Source organism: Bos grunniens, chromosome 2 (assembly GCF_055505025.1).
Source record: "Bos grunniens cultivar Pamir isolate PY7600 chromosome 2, Bosgru_T2T1.0, whole genome shotgun sequence".
In the NCBI taxonomy this organism is placed as follows: Eukaryota; Metazoa; Chordata; class Mammalia; order Artiodactyla; family Bovidae; genus Bos; species Bos grunniens.
In genome coordinates this window covers 18,068,739-18,090,191 of record NC_141166.1, presented here as the reverse complement: position 1 = coordinate 18,090,191, position 21,453 = coordinate 18,068,739, and the positions used below count along the sequence as shown (strand labels likewise).

The 21,453-nt window shown below is 45.5% G+C and overlaps 1 protein-coding gene across 2 annotated transcripts; it reads right to left on the bottom strand.

Annotated features, from left to right (window-relative positions):
- Positions 1-1,631: 1,631 nt before the first annotated feature.
- Positions 1,632-20,370, bottom strand: GPR55 (G protein-coupled receptor 55). 2 transcript variants are annotated; one of them, XM_086335835.1, is made up of 3 exons: positions 20,038-20,370; positions 18,087-18,287; positions 1,632-6,545 (listed from the first exon to the last, which is right to left on the bottom strand). In XM_086335835.1, exon 3 carries the CDS (start codon positions 6,535-6,537, stop codon positions 5,491-5,493), a length of 1,047 nt encoding a protein of 348 aa, XP_086191961.1. In that variant the 5' UTR covers positions 6,538-6,545; positions 18,087-18,287; positions 20,038-20,370; the 3' UTR covers positions 1,632-5,490. The 2 variants fall into 2 exon arrangements, with proteins under 2 accessions (XP_086191961.1, XP_086191969.1); XM_086335843.1 differs by lacking the exons at positions 18,087-18,287; positions 20,038-20,370 and adding an exon at positions 9,677-9,814.
- Between the last annotated feature and the right edge of the window lie 1,083 nt (positions 20,371-21,453).

Here is a 21,453-nt window from a genome sequence, read left to right as displayed (position 1 = left end):
TTCTGGCAGCTGGAAGTCCAAGATCAAGGTGGCAGTAGGGTTGATGTCTGCTGAAGGCTCTCTCCTTGTGCTGCAGAAGGCCATCTTCTCACTGTGTCCTCAAAGAGCCTTTTCTCAGTGAAAGGAGGGGGAGGAAGCAAGCATTCTGGTGTCTCTTCCCATAAGGGCACTAATCCCAACACAAGGGCTCCACCCTCAGGACCTTATCTATACCTAAGTATCTCCCAAAGGTCCCATCCCCAAATACCATCATATTGGGGGTTAGGGCTTCAACATACAGATTGGGGTTGCTGTTGTTGAGTCACTAAGTTGTATCAGACTCTTTGAGATTCTTGGCAACCCCATGGACTGCAGCACTCCAGACTTCCCTGTCCTTCACTATCTCCCAGAATTTGCTCAAGTTCATGTCCATTGAGTCAGTGATGCTATCTAACCATCTCATTCTCTGCTGCCACATTCTCCTTTTGCCTTCAATCCTTCCTAGCATCAGGGTCTTTTCTAATGAGTTGGTTCTTTGCATCAAGGCCAAAGTATTGGAGCTTCAGCATCAGTCCTTCCAATGAATATTCAGGGTCAATTTCCTTTAGGATTGACTGGTTTGATCTCCTTGCACTCCAAAGGACTCTCAAGAGTCTTCTCCAGCACAATTCAAAAGTATTAATTCTTGAACTCAGCCTTCTTCATGGTCCAACTTTCACATTTGCATATGACTACAGAAAAAGCATAGCTTAGACGCTACGGACCGTTGTAGGCAAAGTGATGTCTCTGCTTTTGAATATGCTGTCTAGGTTTGTCATAGCTTTCCTTCCAAGGAATAAGCATCTTTAATTTTGAAGCTGTGGTCACCATCACAGTGATTTTGGAGACCAAGAAAATAATAAACCTGATTTGGTGGGGAGGATGGGTAACATAATTCAGTCCACAACAGCCATCATGGAGCATGGGTATCCCCAGTCGTCCCTTGGCACCCAGGCCACAGCTGGACTGAGTTCAGGATTCTGGGAGGCTCAGGAGAACAGGCAGCACCTGGCTGTTCACATTCTCAAGGAGTGCTGGATAGGTCAGAAGTACTCACATGGGATGAGCCATGAAGGAAAAATCAGATCTAACCTGGGCGAAATGGACTCACTCAGTGGGCAGTCAGAGCAGGGAGGGGTCATTGGTGGAAGGCTCCTGGAGAACTGGCCCTGTGTCTTCAGCCTGTTCATGGTCAGCAGGTCTCCTGTGCTGGGCTGCACAATGTGTGCAGAGGAACCAGAGCCTTTGGAGGTGGCTCCAGCATCATGGTGGTGGTGGGACAAGACGGCAGTAGCAGGGTGAGGTGGACTCAGCACCACAGCCTGTGGGGTCCAGGGGGCCCAGCTGCCACCAGAGAGAACCAGATATATCCAAGTGACTGTGAGGAGCTGCATTGTGACCCTGCAGGGTCTGGCTCCTGGCCACTTGGGACAGGTCCCAGCTATGCTTGTGAGGCCAGAGTGCAGTTCTCTGTGGTCCCAGCCTCAGTGTCTAGGTGGCTTCTTTGACCTGGCCCTTTCATAGTTCCTTTGACCAAGATTACTGGGTCCCCTGACGAGGGCCATCAGCTGCCAGCTCTTTTCTGGAGCCAATAAGTGTAGCCTAACACAAGGTTATTCAGCATCACAGGAATCTATTTATTACTCAGCATCACAGGAATCTATTTATTTGGAAAATCAGATCAATCAAATTGCCATTTCCAATTAATTGTCTTAGTTTCATACATGTCCGTATAGCAAGTGTATCTCAGAGTTTTTCAGATTAGGAGTACAAATAAGGTCACATATATGCCCAGACGACGTCCCTAAGCCTGCACTGATTTTAGTGGTGACAATTTCGGTTTTTCCACAGCTGTCCCCAACTCACAGACTGCTACTTGCTGCAGGTGGATTCATCAGCACCCTGACCCTAATCCTGCCCCTCTGCCCCTCCTGTGTCAGCTGGGCCTGACTGCTGATTAGGGGCCAGGCTGAGCCCCGAGGGTGGACCCTCCTACAGAGAAGCCTGGCCTGCAGCACTGGACCTGTGCCCAGCCCCACCCCACAGGCCAGGATGGGTGCCCCTGGGGAGAGACAGCAGATCCATCTCCTCCCCCCGAGAGTACTGAGATCAGTCACAGCTCACCCACAGGTCCACAGTTGTGACATCCATTCCATACCATCACATCCCCCCATACCATCACATCCCCCCAAGGACCTACACCTAACAGTTAATTACACAGTTTGAGTCTAGACTCCCCTCCCACCCTCTGTCTCCTGGCTTAGGCAGAGTCATGCTGCCCACAAGACTGTATGCTTACTGACATCTCCATCACTGGGGATGATGGGTTGTCAGGGTCCCCTCATCCCTTTCCTCTTTAGAAGCCTGTCTGGCCCTGAATGCAATGGTGGCATGAACTGTCCACTCAGCTCCACCAGGCAGGCTCCCAGCTTCTGGCTCAAAGAGAGAAACTGGGGGAGGGGCGACTCATAACTCCACCCACCCTGGGCTCTGACAGCATCCAGCCGAGTGTCCTGCTGATGCATGTCTGGCTTTCTGAGAGTGGCACAGGTGTGCCTCCGTCCAGGATAGCCATGGGACCATGTAGCCCTAGGCAGGAGGAGCAGTGTTCAGGGCTTGGGGCAGCTGGGCAGTACTCATCTTGGGGTCCACAGAGCCCTGACTCTATCTGGCACCCCGTGCAGCCCCGTCTGAGGGCCAGAGTCTCTGGTCCTGGGCATGATCACTGCTCCATTTCTACCCTTTCTTCCTCACCCTTCCCTCCAGCCCCACGGAATGGGACCTGACCACTGACCACAGGGGAGGCAAGAGAAGGCGAGGCTCCTGATCGTCAACTGCTCTCGGTCAAATTGAGGGTTCTCAGGCAGGAAGCCACCCTGCCCTCCATCCTTCCTGCCACTCCCACCCCCCACCCCACCCCTCGCAGAACCCCAGCACTTCAAGACTTGGGCAATTACCCAACCTCCCCTCATCCCCACTCAGGGTTTTATCTAAATCGCCCTCTTCTCCCCCACTGCACTCCCCCCATCCGCTCCCCTCTCACGCTGCAGGTAGAAGGTGGCTTCTTTTCCTCCTAAAGACTTCTTCCCCTCTGTGCACATCGTCTCATTCGTCACTTTTCATCCCACTCACTCCATCTTGCAAACCACCCTATAATTTATCCTGATAATCATTTCACTCCCCAGAGCAGCTGAGTCATCTGCAGACTTTCAGCTGTCACCACAGCACCTTGTCTAGAGCATCAGAGAAGCCCAGTCCAAACCCTGAGTCAATTATTTACAGTTTCCAGCCAGGAACTGCCAGGAGCCCTGTTTCATTGTGATGGGTCCTCCATCCCTGTCCCTGGCTCTCTCATCTTCTCCCTCCCAGCCACAGAACAGGGACAGCTCTGTGAACAGTGCCACCATGGCCAGCTGCCTAGCCAGGACTCTGATGGGCAAGTCAAACACCTTGCTCTTCTCTGGCTGTACCAAATCAAGCCAGATTCCTTCTTATCATTCTCAAGGAAACGAAATCCAACTAAATCTAAAACTAAAACTAAACCAACAACGTCCCAGCCTGTTCAACAGAGCAGGCTGGTCACGTCCAGGAATTTTCTTCTCCCAGGCTTGCCACTACTGCCTCTCCTCCCCCCTGGGCCAGTGCTCAAACTCCACGCAGCAGATGCTCAGATAGCAATGAGGAATGGGCTGTCCACTTCCAGCTCTTATTCTGTCGCCTACCTTTCCCAGGTATATCCTGTCCCCTCATGGTTCTCAGGTGCCACCAACAGCTTTTCACTCTGTCCCCACTGCTTCCACATAGTGTCCACAGCTTCACACAGCCTGGTCCACACCAGTCCCCCTCAGTCCCTCTGCAGCTTTCTCCTGGGGACAGGAAGGTTTGGGTGACCTCTCAGGCCTTTCCAAGGCCCAAAGAAAACTTGGGGTTTTCTGTGCATACTTGCTCTCCCCAGTCACCCCCTCTGCTGGCATCTCTATGTGGTCATTGGTCAACAGAGCCCCAGAAGAGACCAGAAAGTCCAACCACTCCACCCCGGGATCCCAAACTAAAAAGGAGCTTCATCAGTCCCTCCCACTCCATCTTTCCTCCATGCCCAACCCTCCTGATTCTCTCTCCTAACTCTCTTCCTTCCCAGAATCTTCTAGCCTAACAGAAGGACAGAGGAGAGTTGGAAAACAGCCTTATTCAGATGGTCTCTTTCTCTCAGTTCTTCTGCCTCGTGTGTTTGTTGTTGTTCAGTTGCTGAGTCGTGTCTGACAGTTTGTGACTCCGTGGACTGCAGCACCCTAGGCTTCCCTGTCCTTCAGTAACCCTCAGAGTTTGCTCAAAATCCTGTCCATTGAGTCAGTGATACCATCCAACCATCTCATCCTCTGTTGTCCTCTTCTCCTCCTGCCCTCAATTTTTCCCAGCATTAGGGTCTTTTCCAATGAGGCGGCTTTTCGCATCAGGTGGCCAAAGTATTGGAGCTTCAGCATCAGTCCTTCCAGTGAATATTCAGGGTTGATTTCCTTTAGAATTGAATGGTTTGATCTCCTTGCAGTCCAAGGGACTCTCAAGAGCTACTCCAGTAGCACAATTCAAAAGCGTTAATTCTTCAGCACTCAGCCTACTTCATGGTCCAACTCTCACATCCATGCATGACTACTGGAAAAACCACAGCTTCAACTCTACTGACCTTTGTCGGCAAAGTGATGTCTCTGCTTTTGAATATGCTGTCTAGGTTTGTCATAGCTTTCCTTCCAAGGAGCAAGCAAGCATCTTTTAATTTTGTGACTATAGTCACCATCTACAGTGATTTTGGAGCCCAAGAAGATAAAATCTGTCACTGTTTCCACTTTTCCCCCACCTATTTGCCATGAAGTGGTGGGATCAGATGCCATGACCTTTGTTTTTCAAGTGTTGAGTTTTAGGCCAGGTTTTTCACTCTTCTCTTTCACCCTCATCAAGAGGCTCTTTAGTTCCTTTTTGCTTTCTGCCATTAGGGTGATATCATCTGTATATCTGAGGTTGTAGATATTTCTTCTAGCAATCTTGATTTCAGTTTGAGCTTCATCCAGTCCAGAATTTTGCAGGATGTACTCTGCATATAAGTTAAACAAGCAGGGTGACAATATACAGCCTTGATGTACTCCTTTCCCAATTTGGAACCAGTTGTTTCATGTCCAGTTCTAATGGCTGCCTCCTGACCTGCATACAGGTTTCTCAGGAGGAAAGTAAGGTGGTCCGGTATTCCCATCTCTTTTAGAATTTACCAGTTTGTTGTGATCCACATAGTCAAAGGCCTCCTGCTTTGGAGACTGAGAAATTGAGAATTCACCTGGGTTCTTCAGAGTTCCCCAGATACTGACACTGAGTGGCTTATGTCAAGTTGTCTGAGTTCAGAGGAAAGGTTTTGGGGCCACAGCGAGCAAAGATGGCATTCAAGTGACCATCAGAGGGAGGGCACACCAGTAAATGCACCACTTGTCAGCCCACCACATCAGGGTCCTGGGAAGGGATATTCACTATGGAATTTAGGTTGAGGTTTCCTTCCTCCAGGCATGACTTTTTTCCCTTAGCCATGGTGGTCAGGGTGTCCTGGTGGACTAGCTGGCTCCTGGAAGGCCGGTGGGCCATGATGTCCATGCGGAATTCTTTGATGACAAAGTAGTAGCAGAAAACATCCAGGCAGCAATTGAAATTGGAGAAACACATGGACAACTGCAGGAACAAGATAATATTCTGCTTGGCTCTGCACTCCACGATGAAGCCATTCCTCACCAGGAACTGCAAGAAGAAACTCAGGTGGACGGGGAGAAAGGAGACCACAAAGACAGCCAAGCTGACTGCAATAGTCCAGATGCAGGCCTTCTGCTGGACCCAGTCCCGGGTGTGGTCCCGACGAGCAACCAGAATGTGAATACTCCTGGAGGAGCAGAAACCAATGATGCTCATGGGCAGAAGGAAGCCAAAGACCTCAAAAGGGAAGAAGACCTTGGCGCTCCAGGTGCCATCAGTCATGTTATTGAAGCACGTGTAATTTTCCACTTTGCCATGGAAGCTATAGACAGGAGTGCTCCCGACCCACACCAGCACCCAGATGATACAGCAGATCCCGAAGATCTTCCTGGGAGACCGGATGTTGCTGACCAGGATTGGGTACCGGATGGCCAAGAATCTGTCCAGGCTGATGAAGCAGATAGTGAAGATGCTCCCATACATGCTGATGAAGTAGAGGCACTCCACCAGAGTACAGAAGGGAAGGAAGGAGCCCTGCCTTCGGGACAGGAACATCTTGAATGGGAGGGAGAGCACCAGCAGGAGGTCAAAGACTGCCAGGTTGATCATGTAGATGGAGGTGGCAGTGTAGCAAGGCCACCTCTTCTTCAGGAAGGAGCTAAAGCCTCGGATGGCGAGCACATTGAGGAGCAGACCGAGAATGAAGGTAGGGATGTGGACAGCCAACTGCACGGTTTCCATCAGCTGTTTCACATCGTTGAAGGAGCAGTTTTCGCTGTGGTTCTGCTGGCTCATATTCCTTCCTACAATGTCAACAATAGATGAGATGAAGCTCCTCTTACTCTATAGAACTAATGGAGTCAAACAACTTTGTCGAGACTCATGAACACATCCCTTTTATCACACAGCAATCTATGCTCTCCAAACAACAATTAGAAAACACAGGAAGGAAAATCACCTTCTAATTCTGTTGCCCAGATGTAATCACTGTGATATATATATATATATATGTGTGTGTGTGTGTGTGTATATATATATAGATAGATATATACGTACATACGTGTGTGTATGTGTCTTTATCTTTTACAAAAACAGAATACGCATGACCCTTTCTCTGTTCCCTTCTCTCTGATCAGAAGTCTTTCTGTTGAAAGTATCAGCAAGACCATAAGTCCTGACCCAAACTGGTTTCATCAAAGAGAATTTCACAGGACTGGAAACAAGAAAACTAGGGCACTGCTGACTTTAGCTGCAGATTGTACAGCTTCAAATGCTGTTTTCAGAATCCAGTTCCTCTTTGTATGTTGCCCCTCTGCTCCACCTCACCCTCACCCCTAAGGTTGGACAGAGCTGACCCCACCCCTAACTGTCCAGTTGGTGGCAATCAGTGCATCACATTCCCCAGGACACTGTCATTGGTTCATTTATAGGTCCAGGGGTGAATATTTGACCTAGAGCAGATGAAAAGTAATGAACCTCTTGCTTGGGTTTCTAGGAAGGGTGTTGGGGCTTTTTCTTTGGGATTTGAAATTGGGAGGATAAAGCCTGAAGCTGCTAGAGCCTCTTGCTCTCCAAGAAGAAAACCATACAGAGACTGGAAAAACATGGAAGAAAAAACATGCCCAAAGGGAGTGAAGTGAGGGCTTGTGCATGTGTGTGTGCTCAGTCGCTAAATCATGTCCAATTCTTTGTGACTCCATGGGCTGTAGCCCACTGGGCTCTTCTGTCCATGGGATTTTCCAGACAAGAATACTGGAGTGGGTTGCCATGCCCTCCTCCAGGGGATCTTCCCCACCCAGGGATTGAACCTCCATCTCCTGCATTGCAGGCAGATTCTTCACCACTGAGTCACCGGGAAGTGAAGTGAAGGCTTGAGGTCTCCCTAAGGCAAAGAAAGGCCTTTGAACAGAGAGAAAATTAGAGCTGGCTTCAGGAACAAGAGGTCCGAGGTTGCAGGTGTGGCTGCAGATGGTCGCTGGATACCAGCAGACAGATGGAGATCACAAGCCCTTGGGAAGGCAGCAGTTGAGTATTTTTAAGACCCTGTATAGAATGCCATTCCCAAATCCTCTCTAACTGCTGGCAAAAACAGAAATATATGTGTGTATGTGTGTGTATATATATATATATATTTAATCTCTCATCCATTGAGCACTATATAGTAAATATATAATATACATTATTTGGTGCCTTTCCAGAAATTCAACACTTTCCTATGTGCTAACTTTTCTTATAGGTTTATGTCATGGAAGATCTAAGAAAATGTACTGACTCATATCAGAAGCTTCAGACTCCTGTGGTCTGTGTGAATGGCACCTCCTGGAGTTGCGCAGTGTAAGTCCCAGGTGGAACTTAACTGCCCCAACCCTAGAAGCCTGGAATAAATTAACTGTAAGCTGGGGGGTTGCCCTCTCCCAGCTGAATATCCCCAACTATGCAACACGCTTATCTCAAAAAAAAATAGCTAGAATAGTTTGGAACCAACAAGATAAGTTTCAAAAATGACAAAAAGAACAGAAAAGAACCCAATTTGGATCTAACTGAAAGTGTTGCAGCACCAAAAAGGAAGACTCATTTGGCTAAGAGAAGTCACCTTCAACATCAGAAACAACAGAAAACCAAGAACCACAAAGATAAGAGCAAATACAAGCTTGTGCTTAAAGAGATTCGACAAGACTGCAAAAAAACGGAACCTGGGGCATCCGTTTGGGGCTGGGTCATGCTCACGCAGACTCCATGGGTGAACCCAGCTCATTGCTTCTGATTCAAAGATTAGAACTAAAGTGGCCAAGGAAAAAAAAATTAGTGATGTTTAAAGATAAACCCAAATTCAAGCCCAAAACATGGGTGAATTGAACAAATTGATGAAAAACTAACAGAAATGGTAAAAAAAAAAAAATGGTTCTAAGATTCCAGTGCTTGTCTGAATTGACTGTACCAATTATTCGTGTACAAGTATTCCTGTGGAAAAGATAAAAGTCAGCTATCAGTGTCCTCCAGCAGGGAAATCCTAAAGGTCACATTTGAATTGCTGAACGACTTCAAATGTGAGCTTTTCAAATGTTAATTTTTGAAGCTAGAAAAGCACACCATGGATTGGCAATAAGAAACCAGGTTGAAAAAAAATACTTCCAGCTAATGGTAGAGTGAGCAAAGAATCTGAAAAATTAATCCCCTGAATTCCCTCTGAAAGGGAACAATCTTTTTTCTAAAAAGATCAGGAACTTCATTGGAATAAGATTAAAAAAACCTCCAGGCTGCAGCAAGATGTAAAAGTCATTTTTTTTTCCCCCAAAGATGGGCTGCAAATAAAAAGCAATCCACTTGAAGTGGTGGCTAGCAACCTCCCACTCTAGACCTGTTGTCTGGGGCTGTGGATGGCACCTGTTCTGGCCAGCTCTGGGATCCGCTCAAATCAACTGAATCAACTGATTGAATCAACTGTAAGATGGTGCAGGGGGGAGGCCGAGAAGCAAATGCTGAGACAGTTTTAGGCATTTGACAGATATATTAAGGGAAAGGCCAGTGTGATAAAGGGCGAGAGACAAGAGTGTACGGGCTTCCCTGGTGGCTCACTGGTAAAGAACACATCTGTCAATACAGGAGACTGTGGGTTTGATCCCTGGATCAGGGAGATCCCCTGGAGGAGAAAATGGTAACCCACTCCAGTATTCTTGCCCAGAGAATCCCATGGACAGAGGAGCCTGACAGGCTACAGTCCATAGCGTCACAAAAGAGTCGAACAGGACTTAGTGACTAAACAACAACAAAAATAGGAGTGGACAGGAAGAGCCCTCAGACGCAAAGCAGTCTGACACCTGTGTAAGGAGAGAGAGAAGGAAGAGTTGGGTAGGAAGAACTTCAGACCATAGTGCAGCTCTAAGAATGATGAAGACCTCTTCAGGTCATCGAAGATACTGGAAGCACAAGTCACCTGTTCAAGTTCCATGTCCAGCAGGAATCTCCCAGGACCAGTGCCTCCTCAGAGCCCCGTCATTGGCTAGAACCAGCTCAAGGTGGGCATGACCCCAGTTGGACTGTCAGTCACCAGGGCCCTGGTCCCAGCTTCATACTAGGAAGGAAATAAGATGAATGGGGAAAGGTCATGGATCAAGCAAATTGAGTCTGTGAACAGACCTGAAGGGCCCGAGAGGAACTTTGTTAACCGCAAGCAGCTGATGCCTGAGAGGCAGGCTGAATTACACCACAGAGAAGACGAGAACTTGGATTAGAGGAACCATGTTTTATGCAGTTTTTGGAAAGAAAGCCACTCTCAGATGTCCCACTTACATCTTTGTGCTTAGTCGCTCAGTTGTGTCTGACTCTTTGAGACCCCATGGACTGTACCCCGCCAGGCTCTTCTGTCCATGGGGATTCTCCAGGCAAGAATACTGGAGTAGGTCGCCATGCCCTCCTCCAGTACTTAACATCTTTAAATGTCATTAATATAAAAGCTTACAAACTTTGTGAATAAATAAACCAAGTTTCCTGGAAACCTCTCTGAAAAAAATAACACCAGAAAAGTTTCAAGGGGTTAAATTTGAGCATAAGAACTTCATGCCCAATTGGGTGGCTGTTCAGGTGTGAAGATCATAAAAAGCCAACTAGGTATGTATGGCTTTCAGAGGGGATGGGGGGAAACTGCCTCCAAGAGGCAGAACTTCAGCTCTCCAAGAGATGCCAACAATAAAAGATGCAAACATCAAGATGGGCAAGTTCAGAGAATCAGAAGCAGGAAACTGGAAAGAGACCAAAGCTATGATGAATATAGTTACAGATTTAGAAGAAAAAAAAAGTAAAAGAGATCTTGCCTGCATGCTAAGTTGTTTCAGTAGTGTCCAACTCAGAGCCACCCTGTGGACGTAGCCCACCAGGCTCCTCTGTCCATGGGATTCTCCAGGCAAGAGTACTGGAGTGGGTTGCCATGCCCTCCTCCAGGGGATCTTCCTGACCCAGGGATTGAACCAGCATCTTTTGTGTCTTCTGCATTGGCAGGTGGGTTCTTTACCAATAGTGTCACCCGGGAAGCCCTAAGAGATCTTCCATGTCTTTAAAAAAGACAAGCTGTAATACCTCAGATAAAGTAATGAAGAAGGAAGATATTCTTGGGTTGCAGAGGGCAAGCATGACAGAGAGTACTGGGACACAGGAAAAGAAAACATTACATAAAAGGGAAATTAAAGGTCATTGTTCTGTCTTCTTTTTTAACTTTGATAGTTACAGAAAGCGTAAGATTTTTTAAACCTTGACCTAACAACTGACTATTAAAAACAGGATGCTTATCCTCAAAATCACTAAAGTTGATAAAGAGAAACAAATCAGACAAAACAGTCAAGGAGTAATAGAATGGGAAAAAGTAACCAAGCATAGAAATTACATCAATAAAATAAATTACATTCTCCAAATAAACTTTGGAGATTTAAAATTTTAAAAATTAACCAATGTTTTCAGTTCAATTACAAAATAAAATGCAATTCTTTATTGCTTGTAAAGGACACACTTACTTAATGACAGAAATACTCAAAGTAAAAGTCCCAGGATGAGATATCGGACAAATATGAGCAAAAGGAAAGTCCGAGTGGCAGTATTCATACCTAGCACTGTAGAATTAAGAATAAAACTACACATCAGGATTAAGAGCTTATTTTATATTAATAAAAGAAAAATTGTGACAAATATAGTAATTTATGCACTAGATGATGTTGTATAAAAGTACATAAAGTAATACTGTTAAAATTCAAGAGCCATTGGCAAAAATATGGCAGTTTCAGATTTTAATGTGGAATAGATTTGAACAGATCAAATTGGTAAAGTGTAAATTAGGATACAGAATTATATAAATAATGTAATGAATATAATTTAATTAATATCTTAGATTTTATTTTAAATAAATAGTCTGGTTTTTTCTCAAGTATCCGAGAAAAAGTTGTTAAGATAAATTACCTGTCTAGCAAGAACAAAGCTTTCCATTAAAAGAAAAGCAGAAATTTTGTGGGGTATGTACTCTGACCACAATACACAGAAGCCTAGGATATAAACAAAATTGGCTTTTTAAAAACGAAGTAAAGCCAGGATTACAAAACAAAATGCATGGGGCATAGTCAACAATGACAAGAGCTTTCTGGATTGATTGTTTAAAAAAAATTTCACAAGATGCAGCTGGAACTATTCTCAGAGATAAATACATAGCCCAGACAGCTTGAATTTTTTTTTTTTTAAGAAAACTAAATAAATGATTGAAACAGTCAACATGGGCATTTAGGGAAAAAAAGAACACTAAAGTAATAGAGAAATTGAGGAAATTTTTATAAAGATAAAAGTGAAAATAAAAGAATTAGCAAAGAGGAAAATAACCAGAATCTGTAAATTTAATTCTTTGGCAGAGAGAGGGAGGTGAAGAGTAAACTAAACAATACAAACACCTCTAATAATTGTGATCGATAAACAAGATTCAAGCAAAACTACAAACGAGAAGGTGTTCTAAGACTAATAGAGGAGAGAGAAAAAAATAAAAAGAAATTACCTCATTACTAATCCACTTAAAAACCATGAAGTAGTTGACAATTTAAGGGCAAAACATAACTTACCACAATTAATACAAGAATTAACACAAGTGGTATTGATTAGATCAAAAGCCATGAGTAAAACTGAGAATGTTATCAAAGAATAAATAGATTTTAATATATCTAGAGGTGGGGGGCTCTAGCATATTTTAACTTTCAAGGACCAGATAATTCCCATACTCTATAAATAGTTTCAGATACACAAGATAATGATAATCAAGAATTTGTTATAAAACTAATTTACCCAAACACCAAAACTTGACAAATGTAGCACAAAAGAGGAAAACTGCTCAAATGCATGTATGAAAATAGATGCAAATATCTGAGTTAAAATATTACCAAATAGAACTCAATATACTAAAATTATAACTCATCATTTTACCAAGTCATATTCACCACAGAAATGTAAGACCTTTTTTCAATGTTAGGAAATTTGCTAATATTGTGCGTTACATCATTAGGACAAAAATGAAAAGCCATCGCATTGTATGATAGTTTTTCCACAAGTCATTTAAATGAAGGAAGAGAAGGATACTTCTTACACCTGATAAAGAGTAACCTGTTCACACTAACGGCCAACTTTGCATTTAATAGTTTAAAAAAAAAAACAAACAAAAAGAGGCATTCTTATTGAAACTGGACACTTGCCGACACCCAGAAGTTCCAAACAACATGCTAGACAATTAACAGAAACAATAAGAAGAAATGAGGTATTCCCCTGAATTAATACAAGTGTCCTTTTGAATCATGGTTTTCTCAGACTATGGGTTTCCTTGGTGGCTCAGCAGTAAAGAATCTGCCTGCAGGGTCGACCCCTGGGTCAGGAAGATCTTCTGAAGAAGGAAATGGCAACCCATATTCTTGCCTGGGAAATCCCAAGGACAGAACAGCCTGCTAGGTTACAGTCCGTGGGGTCTCAAAGAATAGGATACAACTGAAAGACTAAGTCTTAGGGTATATGACCAGTAGTGGGGTTGCTGAGTCATATGGTAACTCTATTTTTAGTTTTTTAAGGCACCCCATACTGTTCCCCACAGTGGCTGTATCAATTCACATTCCTACCAACAGCGCATGAAGTTTCCCTTTTCTCCACATCCTCTCCATCATGTTGATGGGCCTAGAGTCTGTCATACAAAGTGAAGTCAGAAGGAGAAAAACAAATGTCATATATTAATGCATATATGTGGAATCTAGAAAAAATGGTACAAATGAATCTATTTCCAGGGCAGGAGTAGAGACACAGATGTAAAGAATGGACATGTGAACACAGAGGAGGAAGGGGGAAGGTGGGACGAATTGAGAGATTGGGATTGACATATATACACTGCTGCTGCTGCTGCTGCTGCTAAGTCGCTTCAGTTGTGTCCGACTCTGTGCGATCCCATAGACGGCAGCCCACCAGGCCCCACCTGTCCCTGGGATTCTCCAGGCAAGAACACTGGAGTGGGTTGCCATTTCCTTCTCCAGTGCATGAAGGTGAAAAGTGAAAGTGAAAGTGAAGTCACTCAGTCATGTCTGACTCTTTGCGACCCCATGGACTGCAGCCTACCAGGCTCCTCCATCCATGGGATTTTCCAGGCAAGAGTGCTGGAGTGGGGTGCCATTGCCTTCTACCATGTATAAAATAGATAGCTAGTGGGAACCTGCTGTATAGCAGAAGGAGCTCAGCTTGGTTCTCTGTGATGACCTAAAGGGATGGGAGGGTGGGGTGGGAGGAAGGTCCAAGAGGGAGGGGATATATACATGTATACACACACACACACACACACACACACACACACATATACATATATACATGTATACAGCTGCTTCATTTCACTGTACAGCAGAGACTAACACAACATTGTAAAGCAAATAAACGCCAATAAAAATTTTAAAAATCAATCAATAAAAAGGGAAAAGTATAAGAACAATAAATAAAAAATAACTCAAATAGAAAGCTTAGTCAATAAATGATGTTAAGACTATCAGTGAAGAATTTGGGGGCTAAAAACTAACTTTCGAATCCTCATCTCACACCTAGTAGAAAAAGAAATTCCAAATTCATAAGCGAAAAAAACTTCAGGAGATCAAACCATAGTAAAACTACATGAAAACTTAGTGGCCAATTCATAAAAGCCAGTGGAAGGAAGGAAAAGCTCTTTGCAACTTAAAATAATTGAAAAGCAAAAGAATCAGAAAACAGGTAGAACAGGTTTGACTGTACAAAAATTAGAAATTTTCTTTTTGTTTAAAAAAGCTTAACATCTAAGAATATACTGAAGGAAAGCAAATACAACAAATAAGTTAGATAAATGATGTTCCTTTGCTATGAAAAGTGTTAAAAAATGAGTAATATCAAGACACACAATAGATTAACAGAAAAAGACACAAGTGGTTCCCATAAGATTTACGAAGAAATAAATTTTTTGCTTATATTATCTAGAGATGCTGACAAGGATTCCATAAAATAATCATCAATATGCTAGTGAGCATACAGATATGTACCCAACTTTGGGAAATTGATAACTTATATTACAAGCCCTAGAAATCTTTTTTAAGGTTTCATTCAGAGATTCTAAAAATTTACCTTAAGTAAATTATGTAAAAAAAAAAAAAGGAAAAAATGTGTACGGAAATATGTTCACTTTAGCATCTTTTTCTCATAGCAAAAAATACATGCATTCACTTAAATGTCAACAAGAGCTCAATTTCACTACGGTAAATCTACTCAATGGAAAATTTTTGCCTGACTATATTATGTCTATGCTGACTACGCTAAATAAAGAACCCACAAACTACAGAACTATACATTCAGAATGATTTCAAATATGATTAAAAAAACCCACACACAAGGAAAAAACCTAGAAAAAAAATTTCCATATGCCAAACACTGGTTGCATTCAAACGGTTAAATGGTGAGTGATTTCTAAATCTTTTATCTTTATCTCTCTTTTTCTTCTACGTGTGTGTGTGTATTTTTCTAATTAATAATGAAATGAAAACAATTTTTAAATGGTTTAATGTATTAAATGCTGGGGCAAAAGAAGAAAAATAGCAACAGCTTTTGACTTTCCTTTCAAAGAGGCAACATCTGAGTCTGTGTTGGAGGCACGGCGGGGGTGGAAGGGAGGTTTACACAGAATTTAAAGGAATGCATTGAACTGAAAGATACTCAGCTGATGAGGCATACATCTTGCCAGGTCAAAGATGTCAACATGTAGCATCAGAGGAACTTGAGAACAAAGCATGATATGACAAGGAATTGGACAGGCGAAAAGCCGGTGCCACCTAAGAGACCAGAGAATAGCCACAAGAAACCAATCCATGATAAAAGCAAGGTTTCCTCTGCCTGCATGTCAGTCATCACATCATCAAAATTGTGTGTAACATAAAGGGAAGGACTTCCCTGGTGGCTCAGATGGTAAGGCGTCTGCCTGCAATGCAGGAGACCCGGGTTCGATCCCTGGGTCGGGAAGATGTCCTAGAGAAGGAAATGGCAGCCCACTCCAGTACTCTTGCCTGGAAAATACCTGGACACAGTCCACAGGTTTGCAGATAGGACACGACTAAGCAACTTCACTTTAAGGAGGAAGGAACCATGTGAAAGAGACTCAAACTGCCAGATGATCATTCAAGGGCCAGAGAGTGGGTGAAGAGGAGGGAAGATCTTTAAGCACAATTCTCCCAAAGTTGAGAGAGCTATTAATAGAAATAAATGTAGTCATTAAACTTGACTATTTTCTAAAGTGGTTATTTAGGCTAAATTATCTTGTCTATTTTAAAGGGACAAAAGGAAGAGAAAATTCACTATAGAAACAAAGTGAAAAAACTGCAATACCTCAATATAGAGAGCAGAGGGGCAACCCCATGGAGGTTTAGACAAATGTAACAATTACAATCAAATCATAATCAGTTCAGTCAGTTCAGTTCAGTCACTCAGTCATGTCCGACTCTTTGCGACCCCATGAATTGCAGCACGCCAAGCCTCTCTGTCCATCACCAACTCCCGGAGTTCACTCAAACTCGTGTCCATCGAGTCGGTGATGCCATACTGACTAATAATTATATTAACTGCAATACTCCCTGTCAAGGGGGGAATCTGATCAAAAAAATTAAAACCCAATCATCTTGTGTTGATAAGAAACACCCAAAAAAAAGGCATAAGCTGAGTAAAATGATGAGATCATCTATGGATTATCAGATACACAGACCACTAGAAAGGAAGGAAATGTGACAGTGTCATTTTTTTTTTAATACGGAGACCCTACAAGGCAAATGCTATAATAAACAATTAAAATACAAAATTTATGTTCCATGTACTTCTGTACATGATGGGAACAAGCAGAAATGCAAAACAGTAGAGAAAGAAATACAATTGCAGATAGAGACCCTGATGCTCCCCTCTTAGAATATCATTGATCAAGCAGACAGAGCTGTTTGGAGCTCTGAGCAGCTCAATTAATAATGTAGAACTAACAAATTAGTGAGGACCAAGTCATAAATCGGGGGAATACACTCTGTTATGGAGACGGCAAGTATCTTTCACCAAATTCATCCCATTCCCGGGCCCAGCCAAGGACTCCAAGGCAATGGCAATTTCACCTTTCAATTTTCAGATCGTTTTTCTGCAGACAGTAAGAAAACACAAGTATTTGCTGCAGCACTGACGGTATTAATCATAATATACAATAGGCATTTTCATGCATTCTTGTTAAGGAGTCTCTTAAGTAATGTGTCAGAGATAAAGTCAGAAGTACAGTGCCGAAATATTGGAAAGGAACAAATATTTACAGATGAAACACCAGTGAAGTCACAGCTGAAAGGAAAATCATTTCTAAGTATTCTTGCAGACAGGAAAGACAGTGAGAAATGAGGTGAACCCAGTTACACACAGACACTCTAGAAGAGGAACATGGGGGACATGTGACAAGTGGCCCTTGCACTGCACCCAGGCCCCAGAGGCTGTCAGTCTGCAGGGGCATCATGTGGAGAGCCTAGGATGCCCCAACACAGGAGGACATAAAGGAAGGACTAGCGTTGCTCATAAGCCATAGAAGTATAGATATTTCTATAGCTATTCTAGAGATGTCATCTGGAGATGCCTCCATCATTCTGGAGATGTTATATCAGCATCTCCAAGGCTCAAGATAGGCTCCACTGTATGACTCCATGGGGCCATAACAGGAAGTTTCAGATGTTGTAGGAAGCAGACCTATCTTCCACTGGAAGTCAGAGAGCAGACCAACTGGCCATGCAATGAGCTCTCTGTCCCCAGAGATATGCAGGCAGAGGCAGAATATCTGTTTATTTGGAATGTTATATAAAAAAAAAATCCACATATGTGAAAGGCTTAAAAAAAAAAAAAGGCTGAGATAGAATATTCTGGCAATATGTGTTTTTCTAATGTTTGGTGAAGAGAGGAAACATCTTGTACATGAAAGAGGATGGGCCTGAGAGCCCTGAGGCCCCTGCTCTGCTTCTGCTTCTCTCTGGCTGTGGGGCCTCTTTCTGGCCTGTCTGGCTTCTCTCATCCACACAGCACCGCCCAGCCCTGGGGACAGGGGCCCATGGTGGCTCTCTGACTGCCAACTCGACCCCACGCTGGGCTGTGATTCTTGCAGCTGTCAGGACCCAGAGCTACCCACACCTTCAAGGACCCAGCACCCCTCTTGGGGCAGCCCTGATCCCATGTCTCCACAGCAAGAGCATCTAAACCCAGCTGTGTGGCTCAGACCAAGCCACACACTTCTGGAAAGTCCTGGCTTTTCCAGAAAACACCAGCAATGGGAAAAATGCAACCTTAGGTGGTTTGCAGGCTAAGAAGCTTCTCTTGTGCTGCCGTGATCCTTCATCCACACAGAGAGCAGAGGTGTGAGCCAACTCAGAGGTGGGAGGGCCAGCTGGTGGCAGAGCGGCATCAGGACAGCTGAAGGGGTGTCATGGCAGGAGGAGCATCCTCGCCTGAAATTCCAGTTTTCTCTGGGGAGGCAGTGGTGAGCCCTGAAGGCAGAAAATAAGCATTTATTTGAATGCAGTTATCTGCTACTAACACTTCAATGTGAGTAAACTCATCGGTTAACACCTGAGCTGGGCTTCTGGGGATCATGATTAAGAAAGAACAGGACACAGGGGATGGAGCACACAGAATTTCCGGGAGTCCAGAATTTTGCTATAGCTGCACACTAAGCTTGGTGAGGGTGGAGTAGGGGTGGGTGGGGGAGTGCAGAGACGAGCTCAGGGATTTGAGATGTGGCCAGCTCTGTGCTAAGTGCTCTACGGAGGGAACTCAATACGCTCATTCCTGGGATGCTATTATAATTATGCCCATTTTACAGACGAAGACAAGGAGAATCACAGAAACCAAAGCACTCCCCCAAGCTCAAACAGGTAGTGAGGGGCCTCCAATGGACTCACATCCTGGACCTCTCCATCTTTCCTTTACCTCACCCCCACTAGCATCACCAGCAAGTTGTTGTTTCGTCTCTAAATTGTGTCCGACTCTTTTGGGACCCCACGGATTGTAGCCCACCAGGCTCCTCTGTCCATGGGATTTCCCAGGCAAGAATACTGAAGTGGGTTTACTTCTCCAGGGGATCTTCCTGACCCAGGGGTCTAACTTGCATCTCCTTCATTGGCAGGCAGATTCTTTACCACTGAGCCACCTGGAAAACCTATCACCAGCAAGAAGACCTGGTAAATCCAGGGGTTTATCCATCTGGTAAACCCCTTTCTCACTCCTTTCAGCAGCTGGCACCACCCAACAGTCTGATCCCCTCAGACTCACCTCCCATCCTAAAAACCCCATCCCTTCCTTCAATCCACTTTCACAAACCACCAGCATCATCTGATGTGATTTCCCTGCTATGGCCGGGTAGGGCCACCTGCCACTGGGGCAAGTCCCTGCTTTCCTCCAACAACCCCAGGACAATGACCATATATCCTTTGCACTTTATACCACCTCATGAAGCAAACGCAAAACAGACCCTCAACAAGGACTTATTCAATGAAAGAGGGGCCGAGTGAATGGCCTGGTCTGCAGCAGCTCCAGGGTGATAGGCGTGCCCTGTGCAGCTGGGATGACTGGCCAGATTTGAGAGCACCAAGCCTTCTGTGGAGTCCAGGGCTGCCCTGAGCACACCTCCACCCCTGTCTCACTGCCCCAGAAGCACACAGCCTATTCCAGGCCAGTCCTACAGACATTCCTTCACCTCCTGTTCTCCGCTTCCACTCGTAAGAAATGCTGTAACTTCCCTTCTAGCTTCTCCAAGAGACACTTGATGATGGTTGGAGAATAATCTAGTTATAAGATATAACAGTGGCCAAAGCTTGCTGAAAGCTTACGGGTGGGCAGCTGTGGGACAAGCACTTCCATCACTTACTGCTCTCAAGAGCTCTGTGAGGAAGAAATTCTTATTGCTCCCATTCCCCTGAGAGGTACACTGAGACCAGGGAAATTACCCAGCTGGCAAGGGGCTGGCCGGCTCCCGAGTGCAGCTCTAGCCTGCCGTGAGCACTTTGCTCAGTGGCTGCAGGGTGATTCCTAGAGCTTGTCATCTTGGCCTCTTGGTGCTTTCCCGGCCCCAATTCCGGGGCAGCAGGCAGCCGACCCGAGGGAGGGAGGTGGGGACACGCAAGTCGAGCTCCCTTGGGGACGGCTCCTGGGCTGCCTACAGCGAGGTTTCCCCACCCAGCCCATGCTGCCACTCTGAGTCAAATCAGGAGGAAGTTGAGGATTCATAGAAAATGTCACCTGCAATCAGGGACAGACCAGTCCTCCCCTGCTGCTGCTGCTGTCACGAAGGCTGCCCGGGGGGGCTGCTGCTGTCCCTGACGTCTAAGACGGCCAGGCGAGTCGGGGCAGTTGCCGATGGAGCCCAGACCCCGAAGGAAAGTCACCTCGCGGTCCCCGAGACCAACGTCAGTGGGTGGACTCCGGGTGCATCGGGTTTTCTGAGCCGCCTGGGGGCTGTTACCTCCTGGGAGTCCAGTGCAGCTGAGCGAGGTGTGAGATGTTATTTCCCAGCATGGTCACCACCTTACTCTGGGGAGAGGCACTTCCCCTTCTGGGGCTGAACTTCCTCGTCTGTGAAATGAGGGGGTGGGATCACATATATCAAACCGTTTTGCATCAGTCTCATCTGGCAGAAGGGCTTCTCCTCTAGGATCTGGAGAGGGGCTCCCTGGGGTGGGGGTGGGAGTTCCTTCCTAAGTATGGCTAGAATGTGGCCTGGGCAGGGGTTGGGGGATGTGGTCAGGAAGAGGCTCTGGGCTCTTGTGCCCTCTCAGAGGGTCTGCATACTCGCTCAGCTTCCAACAAAAGAAAACAAGTCAAGAGCCACTGCCTGAGCCGGGGCGTGAGGAACCTTTGAAAGAGGACACATCACCCACAGCAGAGGTTCAGAGCCTGGTGTCACGCCAGGAGCAGCAAGCTTCTGAAAAAGGGCCCTCGTGGCTTCCAGCACATCTGGGGTTTAGGATTCAGAACTGCTGCCCACAGAAAGGAGGGTGGTGTTGGAAGCCTTCATGTTTAGGACTTGGGGGCTAGGAAGGACAGCCTAGGGGGACACCTTAGCCCCTGCCTGCGTGTCTTCAAGGGACAGGGCACGGCTGCCAGGCTGCTCCCCAGCCCTGGCTTCTCTGGGCCCAGCTTCCACAGGGATTGGGGTCAGCCTGGGGTGATACGGCTCTCAGGAGCCCTGGGAGCAGAGGTCTCTCCAGTGTAGCAAGAGCTGATATTCACCATTGGGCCCCAGGATGCTCCCAGCAGGGAACCTCTGCAGATTCCAGAGATGCAGGGAAGTCTGGGCTGAAAGGAGCCTGGCAGATTCCCCTTCTGCCCAGGAGGAACTAGGAATCCCATTAAAGACCAAGGCACAGGTCGATGTTACAGGCCTGGCAGGCCGTCGCTTTCAGACGCCTCCAGGAATAGAAACTCTCCAAAGTGGGCCTTGGTGATTCATTCCCACACATGTGGTCTCCAAGTAATCAACAGCTTGTGTGTGACTGTGGGTGAATAACCTGGCCCTCCCCAGCCCGGGCCCCCCCATCATTCAGGGAAGAGCTTGACAGAACCATGACAGCCCTTTAAGCTCTCACTGTCCCCGATCCCATCATAGCGGTGCTTGTGTGATGGGTAGAACCAAGTTCATTCATTGCATTGGGCCAT

Coding starts and splice junctions, on each gene's coding strand:
- GPR55 (XM_086335835.1), bottom strand. CDS start 6,537: ATGAGCCAGCAGAACCACAGCGAAAACTGCTCCTTCAACGATGTGAAA.